At 47.9% G+C, this 23440-nt stretch overlaps 2 protein-coding genes across 2 annotated transcripts in view; one reads left to right on the top strand and one right to left on the bottom strand.

Moving 5' to 3' along the window:
• SEC31B (SEC31 homolog B, COPII component) overlaps window positions 1-22150 on the top strand; it is a 34211-nt gene extending 12061 nt beyond the window's left edge. Inside the window, 18 exon segments of the mRNA XM_089897361.1 lie at window positions 57-218; window positions 765-899; window positions 3836-3999; window positions 4001-4064; window positions 6231-6305; window positions 6556-6659; window positions 6772-6802; window positions 8011-8241; window positions 8955-9128; window positions 9641-9718; window positions 9720-9809; window positions 13767-13944; window positions 14367-14675; window positions 14913-14971; window positions 15261-15407; window positions 15706-15822; window positions 16278-16344; window positions 16558-22150. Coding sequence (XP_089753487.1) covers window positions 57-218; window positions 765-899; window positions 3836-3999; window positions 4001-4064; window positions 6231-6305; window positions 6556-6659; window positions 6772-6802; window positions 8011-8241; window positions 8955-9128; window positions 9641-9718; window positions 9720-9809; window positions 13767-13944; window positions 14367-14675; window positions 14913-14971; window positions 15261-15407; window positions 15706-15822; window positions 16278-16344; window positions 16558-16742 — 2370 coding nt within the window. The 3' untranslated portion in view covers window positions 16743-22150.
• WNT8B (Wnt family member 8B) overlaps window positions 21527-23440 on the bottom strand; it is a 29207-nt gene continuing 27293 nt past the window's right edge. Inside the window, exons 4-6 of the mRNA XM_089898056.1 lie at window positions 23278-23403; window positions 22378-22520; window positions 21527-22167 (exon numbers count right to left, since the gene is read on the bottom strand). Of these exons, the coding sequence (XP_089754182.1) occupies window positions 21622-22167; window positions 22378-22520; window positions 23278-23403 (815 nt within the window). The 3' untranslated portion in view covers window positions 21527-21621. The remainder of the gene's footprint in view (window positions 22168-22377; window positions 22521-23277; window positions 23404-23440) is intronic.

Raw genomic sequence — 23440 nt, 5'->3', positions numbered from 1 at the left:
CTGGGTTTCCTTACCTAAGTCAAGGTCTCCTTAATGGTTGTGTTCCCTCATGTTAGGTGGTGTATAAGCTGCCCACACTGAGCAGCTGGTGCTTTGACGCGCAGTGGTGCCCTTGGGACCCTCCAGTGTTCGCTGCCGCCTCCTTCGACGGCTGGATCAGCTTATGCTCTGCGGCGGGTAGGAGCTGGGAAGTCCGGCAGATGAGGCAGGCTGACAAGGCTTGAAGGGCTTGGTGGAGAATGCTGGAGGGAAGGGACTGCCTCTGTTTGGCGGGAGAGGGAAGGACATAGCCTGGGAAGAAGTGGGGACTATTGGAGACTTGGGAGACCAGAGCCCTGGGTTTGGGAAGGCTGAACCTTTGCTCCAGTGCCCATCTTCCCGGAAGGATGTCTGTTCCTGCCCAATATAAAGGAGGCCTTTACCTTGACTCTTGCTCTTGGATGTTCCCAGCGGTACTTCGGGGAAATTGGACCTCCATGCTAGGACCCTTCACTATTTTGGAAGTATGAGCTGTCTTTCCTCCCTGCCTCCTATAGATCCGTTTTGTGCCACACTCCACTGTAGACGTTGGATGCAGTAGGCTTTCCAAGAGCCTTATTGCATGGGAGTCCCATCCTCACTACCAGTCCCCTGGAATATGAGAGTCCTGCCTTTGTGGGCCAAATTGGGTGTCTCAAGGATCCCTCCCAAAATGGAGTTTGTAGGTAGAGTTCCTGGCTAACCACCACTCCACACTGGTGATGCAGGTGTCCTTTTGCCCTCAGACCTCTTCTTCCTTTAGCAAAGTCCAGCATCTCCCACCATTGCAGGTGCCAGAGCAAGTGGCCCAAGCATCATTGATATCTCCCCTGAAAACAAACCCCAAATGGATGAGAAGGCCAGCAGGTGTCTCAGTTGCTGTAAGTGTAGTGTGTGTGTGTGAAGCCTACTGTGTGCCCAGCATGGAGCTGTGTTCTGTAAGAGGTTTATTCTCACTGCCTGTGTCTGAGATCAGGTCCCACTTTACTGGTCAAGCAGAGAGTTGCTGTAGCTTCCCTCTCTACCCCTTCACCCTGCTTGCTGTGCCAGTCCTGTCTGAAAGGAATTGATTGCTTTAGAACTCTCATTTATGGAGAACTGCCTGAGATTCCATCTGATTTTTCTCCACATCTACATACCTGGACTGGTAGTGAGTCCAGGCATAGTTAGAATACAAAAAGAACAGGATAAATACAAAGGAGGAAAGAAAAAAAAATGTAGATTTCATCCTCTCCCTCCTCTGCTCAAAACCTTTGACCCCCCCGCCATTGCCTTATAGACTCAAGGCCAAATGTACACAGCCCCATTTACCTCCAGGTTTTTTTGGGGGGGTGGGAGCACTGCCTTAAACATCAAGTTTATTGTGCCGTTCTCACATTCCAAACCCAAACCCCACCTCTCCCCAGTGGTGGACAGCAGAGGGAAGGATTTTCACAGTACCTGCAGACCTCCCCATCAACATTCCCCTCTTAACCCTCAGTCCCTCTATCTGTGGTCCACTGAGACACAGCTAGGACAAGGGCCGAGGAGAAATGGGAATCTCTCCTTGGGACAACAGGAGCAAGAGGCTAGAGAACTTGATACCCACCACCTCCCATGCCCCAGGAGAACAGAGGTCAGCAAACCGTCCATGCCATCCAGCCCAGTGGAGTGCGGGAGAGGAAGATGATGGTGACTCCAGCACAGCCGGGCTTGCTGCTTAGGTGCCAGAGATGTAGGGAAGAGGCTGGGGCAGCAACACAGGAAAGGCTTTCTCTGCAGATCCAAGAGAGGAAACTATCTTTGGAGCCAGAAAGAAAAGACCTTGGGATACTTTCCTCTTCCCCCAGGTCCTTTGTAGCAGCAGGCAGCTTCTTCACACTGTCTGTTCAGGAGGCCACTTAGTGGCTGGGGGGATGGGCCTTGTGGAACAGTTACAGGGCAGGACACTGGAAGTCTTTGAAGGTGTTGTGGGGTGTGGCCACAGGCTCCTAGCTGGAGGACCCCGCCTCTGGGGATGTCAGGTAGGAAGTGAACTGCTCTGGCTTCAGCTGAATTTGATGATAGTTCTCGTAGATTGGTTCCATGAGAGTCTTTCTCTTGCTGTAGGATGACCAAGGCTGGGGCTCCAGGACCAGGATGCCCCTAGGATGTAGGTGCCAGTAGATCTGGCAAAACACGCACTTCAGCCCCTCGTCTGTCCAGTTGAAACGCACCACCTGTTGAGGCCGAGGCAGAGCACCACGTCTTATGTGAGCGTTTGGGCCTGCACCAGCTCATCTCGATCCAGCGCAAAGTTACCTGCCCTGGAGAATTCTCTGCTGAACTAAAAAAAAAAAAAAAAGACACTAAAACAGGCGATGTTGTCCAACTTCCACTTCCCCCAAAATGGCCAAGTCCTGCTCCAGTTTTTGTTCCCACCTTATTCTCATGTGTTCGCTCTACTCCAGTTATATATGTCTACTTTCTGTTCTATGAATAACTCAACTCTGCTGCCTCCACCTGTACCTTACCCTTCAGCTTCTCTCCTGAACATTGAATCCTACTGCAGCCTTTCAAGGTCGCTTGCTTAAATACCACCCTCCTCCATGGTGCCCGTCTTTAGCCCCATCAGAGGTGAAGAACTCTGAGGTCAAGGGGCCTGAATTCTTATCATAGCTCTGTCTCTTACCAGCTGGGTAACCTTGGGCAAGTCACTTAACTCAGGACTTCAGTGTTCTTATCTGTAAAACAGGGATAGTAGGACCTGCTGAGCTTCTATTTGTGAATTGACATGAAACTCAAATAAGAATATATGTAAGCACTTTGTAAAACTGTCGAGTATTATACAAATCAAAAGTTAAGATGGTTCTGTTTAGCACAATCTGTAATGTAGATTTTGTGCTGTAAGAGTGGAGAAGAATTCTGGCTGGGAACATTCATTAAGGAGGGGGTAGTAGTGAATGGTTGGGGACTAGAGCAGTAGTTGTCAAGCATGGCTGCAGTTGGAATAACCTGAAGAACTTAAAAAAAATACTGATGCCCAGTACCACCCCCAGAGCTTCTGATTTTTTTGTCTGGGGTACAGCCTGGTGACTTTGGATAGCTCCCCAGGTGGTTTTAATGTGCAGCCAAGGTGAAGAACTGCTGGAGTAAAGGAACTTTCCTGGGCTCTGCTTTTGTTCCAGGTGCTTTATATAAAGTACCTCATTTGGTGAGAAGGATTCTCAGGTGGGGTTGTTGTGGTGGTTGAAGGCACAGAAGCAGGAATGAACTGGGCACTTTGGAGATGCGGAGTGATCACATGAATGAACAGAGAGAGAGGTGCCAGAGACGCAGGTCTGGCCCTGATTTTGAAAGATTTTGTGCACTCTAGGCAGAGGAGCTTAAGCTCTCTCTGGGGCCTTGTGAAACCAGTACAGGCTCCTGAATGGCAGCAGGGATAGGGTTGTAGTCTAAGGCTTGGAATGGAGGAGGAAAAGACCAGTGCTAGCACTGGGCATGGGAGACATTGAACAAGAAGAGGGAAGGAAGACTTTGTTGTTGCTCAGCTATTGTGGGTAAAAAGACTGTAATAATTCCAAGGAGTTTAGTCCAGGTGACTGGGAGAAAGGTGGTACCAGGACAGGTGAGGAAAAGATGAGTACCATGTACTGAAGTTTTAAGTTGGTGGTGCTGAAAGTGCAGGAGTGGTTTTGGGGTGGGGGTACATTCACTACTGAATTCCTGGTCCTATTCTACCCCCAGGAGTTCTCTTATTATTGCTTTCCTATCCTAGGGTCGACCAATAGATAGCCTTCCGTATGATCCTGACTTGGTGTTAATTTTTGCCTTAACCCTTCTTGTTTTTTCTCACCAGTTTGGGGGGAAGCTGGTTACCTTTGGCCTCCCCAGCACCCGTGCCCATCAGGTGCCACAGCCTTGCCTCCGCCTAGTCTTCATCAGTCAGGTCACCACAGAACCTGAATTCCTCATGCGGTCAGCTGAGCTGCAGGAGGGCCTGGGATCAGGAAATCTCCTGAATTAGTCAGAACAAGATCCAGCAAGCATCACTGGAAAGCGAAAAGATGCTCTGGCAGTTCCTGAAAGTAGGAAGCCTGAAGGCTGGCTGCTCAGAAGTGTTTCTCCAAAGCCGGGCACCCCAGCCTCTGTCAACAACCACCACGTGGCCCAGATTACAGAGGCCCTAACCTCGCTGGGATTTTTCCTACATGGCACCCACGCCGGGCACAAAGTCTTCTCCCTTTACCCGAGGCTCAGAGACCATTCATGGCTATAGGGAAACTGAGGAGTACAAGCAGCATTTGCCTTTTTCCTACTGTTGCTGATGTCCTGGCTACTTTACCAGAGCCAAGATGAAGGCTTTCACAGTGCCATGCCACAGGGCAGTTAAGGTGATGGGAATGGAGAAGAAAGAAAGGGAAAGGAAGGGAAGAGGATCAGCTGGAAGGCTTTGAGTTGTTTCAGGTAACCCAAGGCAAGTCATTGTGGTGGGACTCAGGGCTCAAGTCCCACTCTACTCTGGAGGCATGGTTTCAGTTGCAGCATCAGTTTAATTTCAGGTTGCTTATGACACCATGATGAGTGCTTTATGTGTCAAAGGAAGTGAGCATGTGAGAGGAGAGAGCTGAAGAAAGAAAGAAATAACTGGACAGACAGTGAGAGGATTAGTCATATCTTTGGGATTATAGAGTAGAATGCAAAAAGAAGGACAGGGCCTGTCCTGGGGGGTCTGAGAAGAACTTGGAGTCTGTGCTTCAGATATACTAGAACTTTTTGCTTTGTTTTGTTTTTGTGGTACGCAGGCCTCTCACTGTTGTGGCCTCTCCCGTTGTGGAGCACAGGTTCCGGACGCACAGGCTCAGCGGCCATGGCTCACGGGCCCAGCCGCTCCACGGCATGTGGGATCTTCCCGGACCGGGGCACGAACCCGCGTCCCCTGCATCGGCAGGCGGACTCTCAACCACTGCGCCACCAGGGAAGCCCTATACTAGAACTTTATGAAGGTCGATACCAGGAATCTGAGGAGAAAAGGATCTGAGGAAGATCATCAACCGTAGAATGAAGCTAGAAAGAGATGTGGGAAGAAAATAGTAAGAAATAATGCTATTGTTATAAGCAGGATACAGGTAGTAGCTCCAGGAATGGTGGAGTTGGAAAGAGTAGAGGGAATAATTGGGAGTTCAGCCTTTACTCTGCTGAACAAAGGAGGCATTGGTGCCCATAGGACAGAGGGGAGTCTGATTTAAAAGCTACAAAAGAGCTGTTCATGATGATGGTCCTGAAGCTGAGTGTGGATGAACATTTCCAGGAGAAGAAGATAGAAGAAGGGGGCCCTGAGAGACTATGAGAAAGATCATGGTAAGAATTCATGGTTCAGTGTGGGATAAATGAAGGGCCCAGGCCTGCTAACCCATTAGGGTAGGGCTTCAGGAAGCCTTGGCCCTTAGTATCTGGAACACTGAGTGGGTAAGCTGACTTCGTTTACTATATCCATGCAACTTCCACTTAGGAGTCTTCTCACCTAGCCATTTAGACTCATAAGACTACTGAAGGCTCACTTGGCATCAGTCTCCTCAGAAGGATAGGGGACAGGAACCACAGCTTGTCAGCAGGGCAGCATCAGGGAGCATCAGGTGGTTCTCTTCTGTGGGAGTCCTTGTTACAGTCCATGAGGCAGCTTAGAGTTCTCTCCTTCAGCTCCCCAGGTGCAAGAAGATGAGATATACATCAGGCTGGTGTGCTAGCTGCGCTGGCTTGGAAGCTCCAGGCCCACAAGAGCTAATATCTCTTGTACAAACTCCAAAAGCATAGCTTCTAGGGTCCCTGCAAGGGATCTGTTTAGTACAGGAGTCCTTGCTATCAGGGAAGCCCATAGCATGGTGTCCACATCAATTATTTATAGTTTACATAGTTCTGGTCCAGATGCAATTTACCAGTCACAAGCTGTGTTGCCTAGAAACATAGCTGACATTTTACTCTTATCAGGTTACCAGGGCAATAGATCTAGGAAGTCAACTGAAGGTCCAGTTCTCATTGCAGAAGGGGGAAAGGGTTTGTTAACACATCTGCCCACACCCCAACAGGAATCAAGTCTGGGGAGAAATAGGGAGAGATGGTGTTGGCCTCAGTGAGCACTTCTGGTAGTACAAAGAACTACATTTGAGGGTACACTGGCACAGATGTCCAGCTGGTGCAGGAGAGCGTCTTTCACATTCATTTAATGGAGACTTCTATGTTCTGTGGCTCCTTAGGTGACCTTAGAGAAGGACTCCAGAATGAAATTCCTAAAACTATTAGGATACAATAAAGGTGAACTTCAGAAGAAGGTAAGCTGCTTTCACATCAGAAACGTGCTTGATGCAGAAAAGAGAATCCTGCCAGTGGAAACTGTCTCAGAATACCTCTTCCATTAATACATATACGAGCATTTTACCTCCTGAAGGTAGTCTCTTTCCCAGGAAAATACCTCAAGGATCTTAGCGAGTCCAGTTGGTGGGGTATGGAGGTGGGAAGAAAGCATAATGCTTATTTGACCCCGTGCTGGGAAGAGTGGTACTCATAAGTCTCTCCCTCCAGGTGGCCACATGGTTGAAGAGTGATTTGGGGCTGGGTGAGAGCCCTCAGCCCAAGGGAGTTGACCTCAACAGTAACAGACAACAGGCCTTTTGCATCCAGGTGCGGTAGGAGCACAGCCAGCCTAACCTAGGGTAGCATAGAAGATCTGCCTTTAGGGTATCTTCCCCTTCCTAGCCCTAAGCTTTGCTCTCAGTAAGTGCTCAGCTTCTGTGGAAGTCTTCAAACTCCTCATTCATTTAAAACCAGAGTGAGACACAGAGACCTAAGCTTTTAGGCTAGGGGTAGAGTTGTGTTTTAACCATGAAGTAGAGCACTTTCCAAACCATACCTGGTTATTCTTTTAGCTTTACCCATTAAGGGCCAACTCTTTTTTTTTTTAATTGAAATATAGTTGATTTACAATGTTGTGTTAATTTCTGCTGTATAGCAAAGTGATTCATGTATACATACATTCTTTTTTATATTCTTTCCCAGTATGGTTTATTACAGGATACTGAATATAGTTCCCTGTGCTATACAGTAGGGCCTTGTTTATCCATTCTGTATGTACTAGTTTGCATCAGCTAATCCCAAACTCCCACTCCATCCCTCCCCCACCCCCTCCTCCTTGGCAACCACAAGTCTGTTCTCTATGTCTGTGAGTCTGTTTCTGTTTTGTATTGATAAGTTCATTTGTGTCATATTTTAGATTCCACATATAAGTGATATCATATGGTATTTGTCTTTCTCTTTCTGACTTACTTCACTTAGTATGATCATTTCTAGGTCCATCCATGTTACTGCAAATGGCATTATTTCATTTTTTATGGCTGAGTAGTATTCTACTGTATATCTGTACCACATCTTCTTTATCCATTCATCTGTGGGTGGACATTTAGGTTGTTTCCACGTCTTGGCTATTGTGAGTAGTGCTGCTGTGAACATAGGGGTGCGTGTATCTTTTTGAATTATAGTTTTGTCTGGATATATGCCCAGGAGTGGAATTGCTGGATCATATGGCAACTCTATTTTTAGTTTTTTGAGGAACCTCCATACTGTTTTCCACAGTGGCTGCACCAGCTTACATTCCCACCAACAGTGTAGGAGGGTTCCCTTTTCTCCACACCCTCTCCAGCATTTGTTATTTGTAGACTTTTTCTTAAAATAAATTTATTTATTTTATTTATTTATTTGTGGCTGTGTTGGGTCTTTGTTGCGGCGCACGGGCTTTCTCTAGTTGCAGCGAGCGGGGACTACTCCCACGCTGAGGGAGGAGACAGAGGAGCGGCCTGAACTCTGGGAGGTCAAGGCATGTTGTCAGGGACTAGAGTGCATCCCTCTACGTTTAGTAGAGGGCATTTATGGTCCTCTTTTACTTTTTCTTGTCACATCTCAGTGCAAGAGCTTTGCCCTTCACTGCAGAGCAGGATTAACCTCACTGTTGTCTTAAAGCCACTGAGACTACTTGTTCCATAGCTCATGGTCCCCCACCTGTTTTCAAACAGGAGGAGGAGGAGCACAGGGAAGCTGTGCCATTTAAGAAGTTTCTGTCTCTCTACAGACATGCTGGGAACTCACATGGAGCAGGAGGGTGGCAGGGCACTAAATTCTGAAGCCAGACTCTGTTACGTGTGCTCAGGAAGTGTGGAGCGGCTGGTGGAGTGCTGGGCAAAATGCCCCCGGGCTTCATCCCCCATGGCTCTACAGGTACCCCTTCTCTGCAGGGCCCTGGTCCCCCACATCAGGCCTTTAGGAGGGGCTAGCAGTGGAGGTTGCAGGGACATCAGAGGTGAGTCTTCTGAGTAACCAGGCTGGAATCAGGGTATTAGGGAAGAGATTAGGGCCCCTAAAGTCTGGGGCCTTTTCCATGGGTAAGCTATCATCTTCCTTCTTTCTCAGTCAAGGGAGACGGAGCAGTAGCTGCTTAGATGTTAACCGTCATAATTTTTTCCCGCTTCAGGTTTGGGTGTATAAGTTTACATGATATTTGAGTAATTGCGAGCTTGGGCCTTCTATTAGCTTCTGTGAAAAGTCCTGTATCTAAATTGTACCAGATACTCTGTGGGTACCCAGAGAAGGTGGGGGTCACAGACTCATGCGGAGACAAAGTTACACATGAAATAAGAGTATAACAGGATCTGAAGTTGATGATGTATTAGCATAAAAGATAAAAAATCCAAAAAGAAGAGGCAGAAATGTATAAGAGTGTAAGACTCAAACGGCTTGGGAAGTGAAGCCAAGTGGCCCTTCTCTGACTGTCATGTCTCTTATATATCATATATCATCACCTGCTACCTGCACCTGGCTATGGCCAGGTGCCTTCATACCCATAGCAGGGAAGTCCTTGGTTGAGCTGCCTGGGCTTGGAGAGCAGGATGTGCTTTGAAGAGGGCTGACTGCCCTTATCCTTGTCCCTATAGGACCTGATGGAGAAGGTGATGGTCCCTAACAGGAGCTTGAAGCTACTGCGGGGTACTGATGGGGTGAGCCCAGGCCCTGCCACAACCTACAGAATCGCTCAGTATGCCAACCTCCTGGCAGCCCAGGGCAGCCTGGTCACTGCCATGAGCTACCTACCCAGTGACAGTGCTCAGGTGAGTGGGGGCATGTGGAGAGAGCATACCATTTCATTCAGTCATCTAACACTGGCTGAGCACTTCCATGTTCCAGGCACTATGCTAAATGCTGAAGCTCCCAGGATAAATAAGATCGAGTCCCTTAGGAGGTTCACAGTCTCTTGGGGGAAAATGAGATGTCAATAATTTATCCTGCTATAACAGAAGCTTATGCTAAGCACTGTGGGACTTCACAGGCAAGGGGCTGGCTTTGTCTGGAGAAGTCAAAGAAGGCTTCCCAGTGGTTAAAACATTTGAGCTGGACCTTCAAAGAGAAATAGCTTACCAGAAGATGTCAGGCATTCTAGGCAGAAAGAACAGCAAGAAGGAAGGCTTGGCAGGAATTAGAGACCTTTTGAGTCCTCTAAGGTGGCTGAAATGTAGAGGGTCGGCTGAAGTTTGAATGCTATGTGGGGCCAGGCTTGTAAGAGGGGTTGTTTGCTTGTTTTAACTTTACTTAACACAGTTCTTCATGATTATAACTTTTATAGCCACCAATTCAGCAGCTGAGAGATTGGCTTTTTCATGCCCAGGGTTCTGGTGTCTTGGGCCAGCAGTCTCCCCCTTTCCCCTTTCCCCTTTCCCCGGGTTATTGTGGGAGCTGCTCCCCACTCTCAAGAGACATCATCTCCCAGACTGGGATTCCAGTCTTCTCACCAGGTAAGATCTTGCTTGTTCATTCATTCAAAAATACCTGTTAAGTGTCTACCAAGTGCCAGGCATGATTTTATAATATATTTATAATATAATATAATATATTTATAATATATTAGTGAAAAAAATGATGAAAATTCTTGTCTTCATAAAGTATAGATTCAGTTATTTTTCTAACAACTGTTTATTGAACAACTACTAGGCACTTAGAACAGAAAGGTACACAAACCATGATCCTTGCCCTTAATTAGCTCATAGTCTAGTCTAGGAAAGATAGGTAAAAATTAACTACAGTAAAATTCATAAATACCATGATTGGGATATGATTAAAGATTAAAGAGCCATGAGATCACGCAGAAGAAAGCAATTTACTGGGGGATGGGGGAAGTTCAGGGAATGTTTCAGAACGAGTATGATGTTTGATCTGAGTCTTGAAGGTTAAAAGTTATTTAGGCAAAGGAAGAGGTAAGGAAGGCTATTTCAGGCAGAGGGAATGGCATCTACAAAGGCAGTGAAGGGAAAGTAAGCAGAGCCCATTTGAGGAATGACTAACATTTTAATGGGGCTACAAAACAGGTGTTTGTGGCAGTGGACTGAGTTAGATGAAGCTGGGGTAACAAGTGGTAGTTAGATCAGGAGAGACCTGGCATTCTGTGTTCAAGAGTTTAGACTTGAGGGACTTCCCTGGTGGCGCAGTGGTTAAGAATCCTCCTGCCAATGCAGGTGACACGGGTTCGAGCCCTGGTCCGGGAAGATCCTACATGCCACAGAGCAACTAAGCCCGTGCGCCACAACTACTGAGCCCACGTGCCACAACTGCTGAAGCCCACGCACCTAGAGCGCGTGCTCCACAACAAGAGAAGCCACTGCAGTGAGAAGCCCATGCACTGCAACGAAGAGTAGCCCCCGGGCTCTCCGCAACTAGAGAAAGCCGGCAGCGCAGCAACGAAGACCTGATGCAGCCATTAATTAATTAATTAATTTAAAAAAGAGTTTAGACTTGACCCTGAAGGCAGGCAGGAGCTATTGAATGGTCTTATGCAGGGGAAGGACTAGCTATGTGTCTAGGAAGGGCAAGGCTAGAGGTGGTTAGGAAGCTATAGCAAGAGATAATGAGGGAATGAAAGACCTGAAACTAGAGAGTGAGGTTGGATTTGAGATATTTAGTAGGTAGAATTGACAGAAACTGGTGATGGTTAAGAGGAGTGTGCTAAATGGGGGGACTGACCGCAGTGCCCAGATGGATAGGATGCTGTTAATTTATGAGACCAGGAGCCTACTAGAGGGGAATAAAATCCAGGGAGATTGTAGATAAAGGTATCAGGTAGAAAAGTTCTGATGATTCATCCTGTCCCACCTTTAATTCCCACCCTAATTTTCTTTCCTCCCTCACCTTCCCCCTCCCTCTTCCTCCTCCTCCTTCCCTACTTGCTGGCGCTCTCTCCCTCCCTCCCCTCTCCCTTTCCTCTCACTCTCTCTTTTCTATAATTACAGATTCACAGTAAGATACAATGAAATGTATTGGGAAGTCTCATACATCCCAAGCCCACCACATCCCATGCCAGTGTCCCACACAACCACAATACAATATCAAGGCTGAGATATTGACATTAGTATAATCCACAAATTCAGATTTCACTGTTTTTACATGTATTCATTTGTGTGTGTGGTGTGGGTAACCATGTAAGAATTTTACTTTTCATCTTTTTAACAGAGTACTTCACAGAGCAAAAAAATTTAATTTTATAAGGGCCAGTTTATGAAGTTTTCCTTCTATGGATCATGCTTTTCATGTCAAGTCTAAGAGCTCTTAGCCTAGTCCAAGGTCCCCCAAATTTACTACTGTGTTTTTTCTAGAAGTTTCATAGTTTTATGTTTTACATTTAAGTCCATGTTCCACTTTGAGTTAATTTTTGTGCAAGTGTGAAGTTTGGGTCAGGTTTCATTTTTTTTTTTTTGCCAATGGATGTCCAGAATCATTTATTGAAAAGGCTGTTCCTCTTCTGTTGAATTGATTTTGCTCCTTTGTCAAAAATTAGTCAGACATATTCGTATGGACTTATTTCTCAGTTCCCTGTTCTGTTCCACTTATCTGTGTGTCTGTCCTTCTGCCAGTACCACTCTGTCTTGATTACTACCTCTGTATCAGTAGGTCTTGACATGGGGAATAGTAATTCCTCCTACTTTATTTTTCTGTTTCAAAATTGCTTTGGATATTCTAGGACCATGTTCTTTTCAAATAAATTTTAGAGTAAGTTTGCCTATATCTAAAAAGAAACTTGCAGAAATGGACAGGAATTGCATTAAAACTATAGATTAATGTAGGGATAGTTGACATCTTTACTGTATTGAGTCTTCCCGTACATAAACATGGTATGTCTCTCCAGTACTTTCTCCATCAGCACTTTTATAATTTTCATCATACAGCTCCTGACATGTTTTGTTCATTTCAAACATAAGTATTTAATTTTCTCTTGAGCAATTTGAAATCAAATCGTATTGCATTTTTAATTTCGGTTTCCACTTGTTTATTGTCAGTGTATAGAAATGTAATTGGTTTTTATGTGTTAATCTTGTATCACGTGACTTTTCAATGCTCATAAATGAGATTCCTGAACTCATTTATTTGCTTTAGGAGTGTTTTGTGGATTCCTTGGGAATTCCTATGTAGATAGTTATGTCATCTGTGAATAGAGACAGTTTTATTTCTTTTTTTCCAAATTGTATGCCTTTAATTTCTCTTGCGTTATTGTAGTACTAAAATAAGAATGGTGAGTGTGAGCACCCTAACCTTGCTTCCAGTCTTAGAGGGAAAACATTCAGTCTTTCACCACTAAATATGATGGTAGCTCTAGGTTTTTTGTAGATGCTCTTTATGAGGCTAAGGAAGTTTTTCCATCTATTCCTGGGGTACTGAATCATGAATCAGTGTTGAACTTTGTCAGATGTTTTTTCTGCATCATTTTATATGATCAAATGATTTTCCTTCTTTAACCTGTTGATACGGTGGATTACGTTGATTGATTTTTAAATATATCATGATATACATTGCATGACCTGGGGTAAATCTCATTTGGTTGTGGTATATTATTTTTATATACATTGTTGGATTTGATTTGCTAAAATTTTGCTGAGGATTTTTGTGTCTAAGTTTATGAGAAATATTGGTCTGTAGTTTTATTTTGTGGTGTTGGTATCAGGGTAGTACTGACCTCATAAAGTGAGTTAGGAAATATTCCTTCTTCTGTATTCTGGAAGAGATTATGTAAACTTTGTGTTAATTCTCTGAATGTTTGGTAAAATTCTCCAGTGAAACTATCTAGGCCTCGAGATTTTTTTTGGTGGGGGGGGAGCTTTTTAATTATAAATTTAATTCCTTTATTAGTTATAGAAATATTCAGGTTTTCTATTTAATTTTGGCTGAGTTCTGGTAGTTTGTGGTTCTTGAGGAATTGGTCCATTTTTTCTAAGTTGTCAAGTTTATGAATGTGAAGTTATTTGTAGTATTCCTTATTATCTCTTTAATGGCTGCAGGGTCTGTTGTAATGTTCCCTGCTTCATCCTTGATCTTGATGAATTGTGTCTTCTCTCTTTATCTTTGTCAGTCTTTATAAAGGTTTATCAGTTTTGTTGATTTTTTTTTTTTTTTTTTTTGTGGTACGCTGGCCTCTCACTGTTGTGGCCTCTCCCGTTGCGGAGCACAGGCTCCGGATGCACAGGCTCAGCGGCCATGGCTCACAGGCCTAGCCGCTCCACGGCATGTGGGATCTTCCCAGACTGGGGCACGAACCCGTGTCCCCTGCATCAGCAGGTGGACTCTCAACCACTGCGCCACCAGGGAAGCCCTTGTTGGTTTCTTTTAAGAATTAGTATTTTGTTTCATTTTCTTTGTTGTTTTTCTGTTTTCAGTTACTTACCTTTCTTTTCCTTTCCAAGTGCTGACCCTTTTTTCTCTTCCATCAGGTTTCATCTCCATCTCCAAGGCCAAGGATTTTTACACCTCAGTCATCACTTGTGATGCCCTTGACACCTTCCCGTCCTAGCCCTTATCAGGGCTCCAGAATGCAGAATACAAGTGACTACAGGCCATCTGGGTTCCAGGAAGCCCAGTCTTTGCCTGTGGTCCCTGGGGTAAGGCCTGGTGAGTGACTGAGTGGAGACCTGTCTAGGCAGAGCACAGAGGAAAACATCTGGCATGGCCAGAATGGATTTGGGAGGCAGTATGTCTATCTAGTGAGAGGAGCTTAGAGTTTGAAGTCTGAATTCTCAGTACTGTCAGTTACTGGCTTTGTACCTGTGGGCAATATACCTAGCCACTTTGTTTCTTTTGAAAATTGAGAGTGGTTGTTATGTTGGTCATTTCAACCCCACAGGATTGTTCTGAGGGTCAAATAAGGAATATAGTTAAAAGTACTTTGTAAATGATAGATCTCCATACACATGTATTAGTTATTTTTTATTATTATAGTTTTTTTAATTGCTGCTTTATTCCTCTCTGATGTGCTCTGAGTCTCTCCCAAATTGAAATTTGGTGGCAAATGACCTGTTTCTATCCCATTTCAGCTTTATCTCAGCCGCAGCTGTCGGGAGGGCAAAGGGTGCAAGCTCCTAACCCCGCGGGATTCCCTGGAACATGGCCTCTTCCTGGTCCACCCACGGTACCCCCAGACATTATGCAGGCTGGTTCTGCCTCCCTGCCTGAGACTCCTCGAAGGCTCCCTCTGCTTCCTGTGAGAGCACCAGGCCTCAACCCTATGAGCTCCCAGCCGCCAGCCCCTCCTGTCACCTTCTCTGAAGCACACCCTCCAGGAGGGCCAGGTGCTCCATGCGCCGATACCTTCCCAACCACTGGCATCTTGACTCCTCAGCCAGGTCAGTCTTCTCCCATGGCCTCCCTCTCCTCCCTCTCCTCCCCTCCCCACTACCACCTTGGGAGTCTCTTTCCTCAAGCCAATGAACTGGGGTTGGAGAATGTCAACTCAGAGTGTGGCTGGTCTGTGGAGGGAGGTGTGGCAGACTCCAACTAAAATAATTTTCCTGGTCTTCAGACCAAAAATTACAGTGTTTTTGATCATGCCCCTAAAATACCTCTATATTTATACTATTCAGGACCTCAAGATTCCTTGGAAAATGCTCCAGTGCCCAGGGGAAACCTCCAGAGGAAAGAGGTCAACACATCTCCCCCCCACTCAACCCCTTATACATTCACCGATGACCCACACTCTAGTTCCGTACAGAAAGCAGCCTGGTCCTTCCCGTTCTGCTTTCCCCACTCACTCTTCTCCCCTCAGCTCCCTCCTCTTTCCTTCTTATACACATTCACCATCTTCTCACTTCCAGGTTCCCCACGCACTATTCTGTGCCCTCGTTCATTCATAATTTCTGCCACTCCCTCAAAGTAGGGCCGAAGGAGTCTTTCAGCTTAGACTCACGTGCCTTTCTTTTCTCTCTCTTTAGTTGCCAGAGACATTCATGCCCCCAGCACCAATTACTGCTCCAGTTATGTGCCTCACCCCTGAGCCACGAGGGGTCCTTTCCTCACAGCCTGCTGTCCCCAGTGTGAGTCATGCTCCCCCTGGAGCCCCAGGAGAACTTAGCCTGTAGGTGACAGGAATGATGTATTTCCCTCCTCTTGGAAACCTTCTTTTCTTGGGTATAGAAAAGCAGGGAGCACGGTAGATGGCTTCATTCCTCAAGTTGGAGGCAGACTCTGGGCTGAAGGAGATGGGGTGGGGGGCAGATACCAAGTGTCTCTACTGCAGACAAGGGAGGATGCCCCTCCTCAGCTCTGCTCTGCTCTAGTGGGAGCAATGTGACCCCCAAGTCACTGAGGACTAGTCCTGAGGGGAGCCATGAGCAGGACAGCTTGCCTCTCTCTCCTGTGTCCCTGCTCCCTCTTCAGCAACTTCAGCTGCCACCTGCGAAGATGGACAGGAAGGAGCTGCCCCCTGAACATCAGTCCTTGAATATCAGCTTTGAGGCGCTTCTGCAGCGCTGCTCCCTGTCTGCCACTGACATAGTGAGTCTGAACCTTCCCCATGATGCTCCCCTCCTACCCTAGCTGGTCCCAGGACCCCTTAGCTGTAGACCAGTTCCTTGTGTGACTCTTCTTACTGTCCCTGGACATGCTGCCTGTATCTTATACTTGTTTGATGTCCATGTGGAGTTGGGGAGGACTTGTCTGGTCTGGAGGTTATCTCCTTGGCAGCAAGACCAAACAGCACTGAGACTTAGTGCTTGGAAAGGCCGCAGGGAGTACTGCAAGGAGGGTGAGACCAGGAGTGAGGAGACCTGCCATTCATTCCTGGCTGCGTCAGCTTGAGTGAGTCACTTGGCCTCTTCAGGTCTCCTTTTTGTCCTCCGTGAAATGAAAGAGCATTAAGCCATTCTAGCTCTAAGGTACCGTGATTCTTTATGGTTCTGTGTAGTGTTAGGCATAGTAGCTGGAATCAGAATCCATTTCCCTCCCTGCAGAAGACAAAACGGAAGCTGGATGAAGCAGCCCAACGTCTAGAATGTCTATATGAGAAGCTCTGCGAAGAGACAGTAAGTACAGGCAGTGGTGCTCCTCTGCCTCCTGCTCTTCCACCTTCACCCATGGCCAAAGGGTGCCCAGTGTCCCTTCCTATGGGCCTCACCGACCCTGGGTTCCTTACAGAGTATAGACATCTTGCCTGGACTGGGCTCTAGAACTTAAGTCCTCTCTTCTCCCTTCCATGCCTCCAGGGTAGGGGCGGGGTTGGGCTTACTGACTGCGCGCTCTCGCCTCCTGTCCTGACTGGGCTCCACGAGGTTGCCCAATGTGTGGACGCAGGACGCTTTGAGCGGGGCCTCGCTGTGCATGCTCAGGTGGTGAGCTGCAGCAGCTTCAGCGAGGTCTCCAGCTTCATGCCTGTCCTGAAGTCCGTCCTCACCATCGCTTATAAGCTACACATCTAGACCAGGCAGCTCCTCTTGCCAGGAGGCCACTTCTACTTTACTTAACTCCTTCCTGCAGGAAAGGGGAATTTCGGAACAGATTCCGTTTGTTTTTCCTAGCCCTCTTCCCTTGCTGCCAGGTATATGATGCTGTAGGCTTGGCTCCAAACAGGCAGAGTGCCTGCTCTCCGCCCCTTTATGCGTGGCCCTCTGGGATCTGCTCAGGGCTCTCTCAGCCTGTTCTTCTTCACTTTCCCTAAAACTGTACTCCAACAGGGCCTGGCGCAGTGTGTCTTCTCCCCCAGGGATATTCTAAGTGGCTTCTGAGAGGGTGAGCAGGATCGTTACTTCCAAGTCTACCTCGACTGTACCCATCTTTTGGGTCTTTTGTCTTTCCCCTTCTGTGGGTTATGAGCCTGACTTTACCTTTTCCTTGCCTCTGACTTCATATTTCCAGGTTCATACTTCTCTGAGCCACAGAGGCTGGGGTAGAGTTGACTGCTGTTCACCCTTTGAACAAGTCATACACATGAGGGATGGGTGCTGAGCACAACGAAGAGAAGGAACTCAGACCCTTTTAAGAAGGGACCTCTCAACTGCCAGCATTGTTAAGGGTGGGCTAGGTGAGGTGGAGGGTGGATGGCATACCTTTTGCTGAGAGCTGTCTTAGGCTATGGGATAGGAGCAGAGGGACCACTACCTGTGTGGAGTGGCCCCTGACTCAGCCTGCCTGATCCCTGGCCCAAGGCCTAGACCACTCATTCTGTGATTAGAAGCCAGGTTCTGGAATAGGAGCCATATTAATGAAAGAGTCTTCTAGCACTGTTCTTCAAGGCTTGGAGGCCCTCTTCCCACAGCCCCACACTTCTCAGGGCTGCCTTCTCTGGCTGCGCTTTCATGGTTGGACTCTGCATTTGAAGCACTGATGTACCTTATGTGCAATAAAGCTGCTTTAGTTTGGTTTCCTCCCAATTATTATCTCCTCTAGGTCCTATTTTGCTCTTATGTGTCTTCCCAGTCCTTTTTGTTCTTGTTCCCTATACCCTAATAAGGCAGGGGAGAGACTTGGGGACAGATAGGAAGTCAGGAGAGTTGAAGAAAGAGGTGGCACTGAATTAGGCTCTCCTTGCAGCATTTATGGTCACTCTGCTGTGTGTGTGTGTGTGTGTGTGTGTGTGTGTGTGTGTGTGTGTCTCCATCCATGCCTGACATTCAGCTCCAGGGTTTTCCCCACACCACTTCAGGGCTGAGCTCAGCTACACAAAAGGGGCTGGGTGTGAAGCCAGGGGTACGATCTCTAATCCTGTTGTAGATCGCATCATGTCTGCGGGCTAGATGTGTGTGTTTGGGAGGAAAGGATTGTTAGGCAGTATTTGTTTGTAAAGCCACTTGCTCTTCAGATAATACTTGCACTAACTTCTATTGATGAAGCAGTGTGAGCCCCAGCAAAGTCCTTTCCCAAAGTGTCTTTGAAGCCAAGAGCCCATTGAAGGGAAGAAAGGCCGGGAGAGGGGATTAGTTTGTTCAGCAGCTGTGAATTTCAGTGGGAGGTTGATGAACTCTGAAGTCTTTGTTTAAATTAAAGGTGGGGAGAAAAAAGCCGCTGCTGGAGCGAGAGCCTCACTTGGGGCCCTGAACTAACACAAGGAGAAGTCTGAGCTGCGGGGAGCTGTGTACTGACTGCGAAGACTTTTCCCAAACACTTTTCGGGAAAGGTGTTATGAGAAGAGAAGGGGGCGGAGTGGGGGATTAGCATGTGAAATGAAGTTTTCATTGACTCCGTGGGGGTAGAAGGCTATTTTAATGGCATTTTGTTCTCTTATTTTCTCTTCTTGAGCTCTTTAGAGATATTGTTTTGCTAAGGCAGGCTTTCTTCCCCCTTCTTTCCAGTCTTCGGATTGCCTCTATGGGAGCCAACATAAATATTTCTCCTCCAGGAATGCGGGTTAATTAAAAGGAAATGAATGAGTGGAAGCATCCAATCCAGACCCACAATAGGCGAGTGCCCTGGCCTGCCCTTCCCTCCCACCACCACCAGCAACGCCAGCGCTGAGCACGACCCTGTCTCTGTCTTTGCCCTAACCTGCTGCTGAGGCCAGTTGAGGCTGCGATTCTTTCAAGAAAAGAAAGCCCTGCCTGTGTGTAGGCTCACAGGCTAGGGACAGGAAGGAGACAGTGTTTTGTCCCCTCCACCCAGCGTCCTTGTCACTTCTCAGGACCTCCCTCTGCTTCTGTCCCCTGGCTGAGACAGATGGACTCCTAAAGAGCACACAAGAGGAGGGAAGGGGCCTGGGTTCCAGGACTCACCCCACGGTACCTTACTAGTTGGTGGAACAAGCCACACATCTTTCTCAGCATCAGTTTAAATCTGTAAAACAGAAGGTTTCACTAGCTGACCTCGAAGGTGTCTTCCCAAGCAACCGGTCTGGTTGTCCACATTTATAAAGGGGAACACAGCACTGGTGATTGATTATAAGAGAGAACCTACACTCCATGAATGCAGAAGGTCAGTGTGTTGTTCACCACTGTATTTCCACTCTGGTGTTCATTGAATGAATAAATGAATGAATAGATAACGCAAGAGGGGGGAAAAAGCAATCCAGATCTAAGGTAGCTCAGTATTGTTTTCTTTATAGATGCAAATGAATGTGGTATCAATCATATCCATTTGGGAATACAAAACAACGTATGAAGGAACTTTCTGGCTGCATGACATGTTTCAAGTACTGACCTGGAGTTATCAAATGTGGAGCACAATAGTTCTCCTACTAGTATGCTGAGAGACCTCCTGGAGAATGTCGCTTTCCTTTAGAACATTGTACTTTTATATTTAGCTGCCTTGCCAGATTTTCTTACTGTACACTATCAAGTAATTCTGCCAAGTGAGACAGCCAAGTTAGTACATGCTGCTGCTTCATTAGGGACGAAGGGTGAGTTGGGAGATTCAAGAGGCCCAGATCAAAGCTGAGGGAAGGAGCAAAAGGCCTTTTGCTGATGGAACTGGAAATGAAGCACTAGGAGACCCTGAAGGGAAGCATGTCCCCTGTAAGGAGGGAAGGGGAACCTCTCTCCTCAGTAAGTGTTAGTGGGACCAGAAGATGTGTAGGGATGAGGCCAGGGATTTGAGGTCTGACCTGGCCATTGTGTCAATTTGGAATATGGGAGCCTTTCCACTGTCACTGGTCAGCCTTTAGAGCCTCCACCCATTTTACCCACTTGGAGCCACTCCTCCTCTGTGCTTTCTCCTGTTCTACAAGAAGTGAGATGAAGTTGTCTAGCATTTGAGCAGTTCTGCTCCGGAAGGGCTGCGGGGCTACCTGGTGCCTATGACCCAGGACCAGCCTAGGGGAAGGGGGATGACTGGCAAGCTCCTTGGGCTGCAGAGGGTCTGTCAGGGATTAGTTCTTCCCTTCCCAGAGCCCTATTTCACCAAGTCCCTCTTGTACTACTGCTTTCTGAGAAGAGAACCAGAAGACTCAAGCACAACCAGCAGCAAGGTCTTAGCTACTGAGTGAATGTATTAGTGGAAGATTTATGGGGCTGATTCACTAATCCTTTGCAGATTAACCTCTGTCAGGTCAGGATAACTACTTAGGCCATCAGGGAAGTGAGGCTCACAGGAGGATAGTATCCTGGCAAGGTGGGAGGGAGGAGAGGACCTAGAGGTTATATCTTATACACGCTCTTCCCCATATCCCCAAGAATAAGTTCAATACCTGAAAAAAAGGCACATGTCACAGTGACTGCAATAAATTAAGGTTCAAGGTGCTGAACTTCCTATTAACAGTTTCATTACAGGAAGTTTATGTATTGAAGGAAAGTATCCAATGCCTGAATCCTGCCTGTTTGAGAACCAGGTTAGTGAAAAGGAAGGGTCCCAGCTTCTCCTTCCTCATGACCTGTTTTCAGAGGTGCAAACCAGGGTCTGAATGGGAAATTAGCTTTATTTATCTCAGTCTTGGCTCAGGGGAATAAGATCCTTTGGGGAAAGAGAAGACGTAAAGTTGGTTGCTAGGAGGCTATAGGTTAGGAGCAGGGAGGAGGTTACTTTAAAGGGTAGGAAATGACTGGCAGTCTGCCCTTACATCATTCCTAGATGTCGTGGGTATGTGTCTGGAGCACCTTGGGTGATTGTCTAGGAAGGTCATTGCCCCACTGGCAAAGTCCATTAGAGACATGGTATCACAAGGATGAGTGGCACCCTTGGTTTTCAGCAAGTCAGCATTCTAGGGTTCCCATTTCCTCCATCTTCAACCCCTGCCTCTAGGAACCAACCTCCAAAGACATGCTTTTTCCTGGGTCAGTTTCCTCAGTATCCCTTCAGGGAAGGAAGGAAGGAAAAGGGGGAGAGAAAGAGATTCCTGGGGAGTCTATGCCAGCAGTTAGGGAATCAGAAGCACAGGAGGGCCTCTGCAGAAGGAAGATGAGGCTATGGCAGAGAGCTGGCAGCAGAAAATTGAGGGGGAGGGGGTGGGGATGGGGGGGGAAGACGGGTAAAAGAAAAAAGCCGTGTTTTCCCTGGGCCCTGCCTATCTCGGAAGGGTTCTTCCAGTTCCTAAGCTTTCCACAGGCTAGGCCAGGCATTAGGGCAGCTGGGACTGGGAGGAGGAACGCCTATTCTCTTCCTACTCCAAGGAAGATCAATAGCTCAGAATCTCAGAACAGAGGTTTCTCAGACCTAAGTGGTGAGCAGACGATGCAGACAGCGCGAGGAGAGAGCAGAGGAATTGTGGAAACAGGTTGGGAAGTGGCAAGCACAGGAGAGATTGCAGCGTCTCTCTCCCTCTCGGGATCCCTGGCCTTGGTAGTGTGGGGTCCCTATTCCCTAGATTCCTCTACTGCTGGGGTCTCTAAAAGAAGCCAAGGACAAATTGGGAAAGGAGAGTGGGGAAGGGGACCCTTAGGGTTTTCTCCCGGCTTTGTGCGCCGCGCCCCCCCGCGGCCGGTCCGCGCGACTGCAGAAGTACTTGGTGACCCGGCGGCGGCACTGCTCGCAGCGGACCGCGCAGCACCAGTGGAACTTGCAGTTGCAGCTGGACACGGTCTCGGCGCGGCGCTCCTCCACCGCTAGCCCACAGTCCCCGCAGAGCCGACGGCAGCTTCGGCGCTCCCAGCGGCCCAGGGCCCGGCCGCGCCGCAGGCACTCTCTGCCTTCGGTGCCCAGCAGTCCTAGCGTTTTGTTCTCCAGGCAGTAGTCTGGGGAGTCCTCCAGGTGCACCAGCTCCCTCGTGGAGATGGAGCGAAAGGTGTCTGCGATGGCGCCGCGGCCCGCCGCGCTGTTGCCAGCACCCTGCAGCAGGTCCACCTTGAGAGCTGCGTGGTACTTCTCTTTCAGGTGCGCGCCCACCTCTCGGAACTCAGGCAGCTGCAGCCAGCAGGTCTGCGTGGTGCAGCTGCCAGACACGCCGTGGCACTTACACGTGCGTTTCATGGTGCCCTTCACCGCCTGGGAAGAGAGCTAGGAGTGAGCGGGCCAGGGATTAAGCGCCTGGGGAGTGTCACCCTCTGGCGGATTGCGAGGATTCTAGCTAGTCTACGTGCCAGCTGCCTCGATGCCGCATTTTCCCAATCTGATGAATGAATTGAAGAGCCGTCCGCACCTAGGGCTGGTAGTGGATGGAGCCAGCTGCCTGACCCCCGGAGCTGCAGGACTCACCTTGCGGCCAGCCTCGTTGTTGTGCAGGTTCATGGCTGCCCGAGCATCCTGTCCTGTCTCCAGGGCATCGACGAACTGCTTGGATATTGCCTCTCCGAAGCCCACGTTGTCGCTGCAGCCTCCCCACAGCCAGCCTTGGCCCCCTGGAAAAAAGGCAGTGGGAAGAAGGGACGGCCTGGAGCCTCCTGGGCTGCTGGTTCTAAGTGGGTTTGGGGGATCTGAGGTGGGGAAGGGTTCAGGTGGGGCGAGTGCCCTGTCTCCAAATTAGTTTCACCCTAGATTTGTTTTTGCCACCTTTGTGCTCCTACTTCCAGCTTCAGCCAATCCCGTGTCCCAGGACATAAGTAGCTGCCAAGTGAGGCAGGTGCCTGCTCACCCCGTTACTATGTTTCTGGCCTTTGGGCAGAGTATGCAGACCTCCGCCAGCAACTGACGTCTGGAAGGGACATGATGGTGCAAAAAAGGTGAGGAAAGCACAGCATTGAGGGGGAGAGAGAAGGGCAATTGAGATAATACAGAACAGCAGTTGGCAGTTGAGCTGCAGGGCAGAGGGTTGGAAAGGATAGTGGAGGTAAACAGTGGAAAGGAGACAGGGATAAGCAGCATGGAAGGGCATTCCCCCTATGTTTGAGACAGTAATAGGAATGATTCTGAAGGCAGGGTTCTTCCTTTATCATTATTGTGTTTAAATTAAGGAAACCACCCAGTCAGAGAAGGGTCCCCAGCTACATTTAGCCTGGTTTGTCACTGTAGGGTTTGGGCTCAAACTGGTTCGCCCTGATTTTCCTCAGATTTAGAAGAATACAACTCTTTTTCACCCCACCAAGTACCCACCAAGCTTTTCACTACTTAAGTGAACTTCATTGGGCTGCCCTACCCACTCTCAAGATCACTACTCACCCAGTTGCCCATTGCGGGAGTCATCACAGCCACAGTTGTCAAAATCCCCAAGGCTGCAGTTTCTAGTCAGAGTGTACATAACCCCAGCAGAACTGATAGCATGTACAAATGCTGTCTCCCGATTAGCTGACAGGAATCAAAAATGAGTGAGTTAGAGGGAGGA

The sequence above is a fragment of the Delphinapterus leucas genome, chromosome 16 (genome assembly GCF_059928025.1).
Source record: "Delphinapterus leucas isolate spDelLeu-1000000601 "Yukka" chromosome 16, BTC_Dleu_Yukka2, whole genome shotgun sequence".
Lineage (NCBI taxonomy): Eukaryota > Metazoa > Chordata > Mammalia > Artiodactyla > Monodontidae > Delphinapterus > Delphinapterus leucas.
The sequence above is the reverse complement of the archived record's forward strand: the minus strand, read 5'-3'. Positions and strand labels throughout refer to the sequence as shown.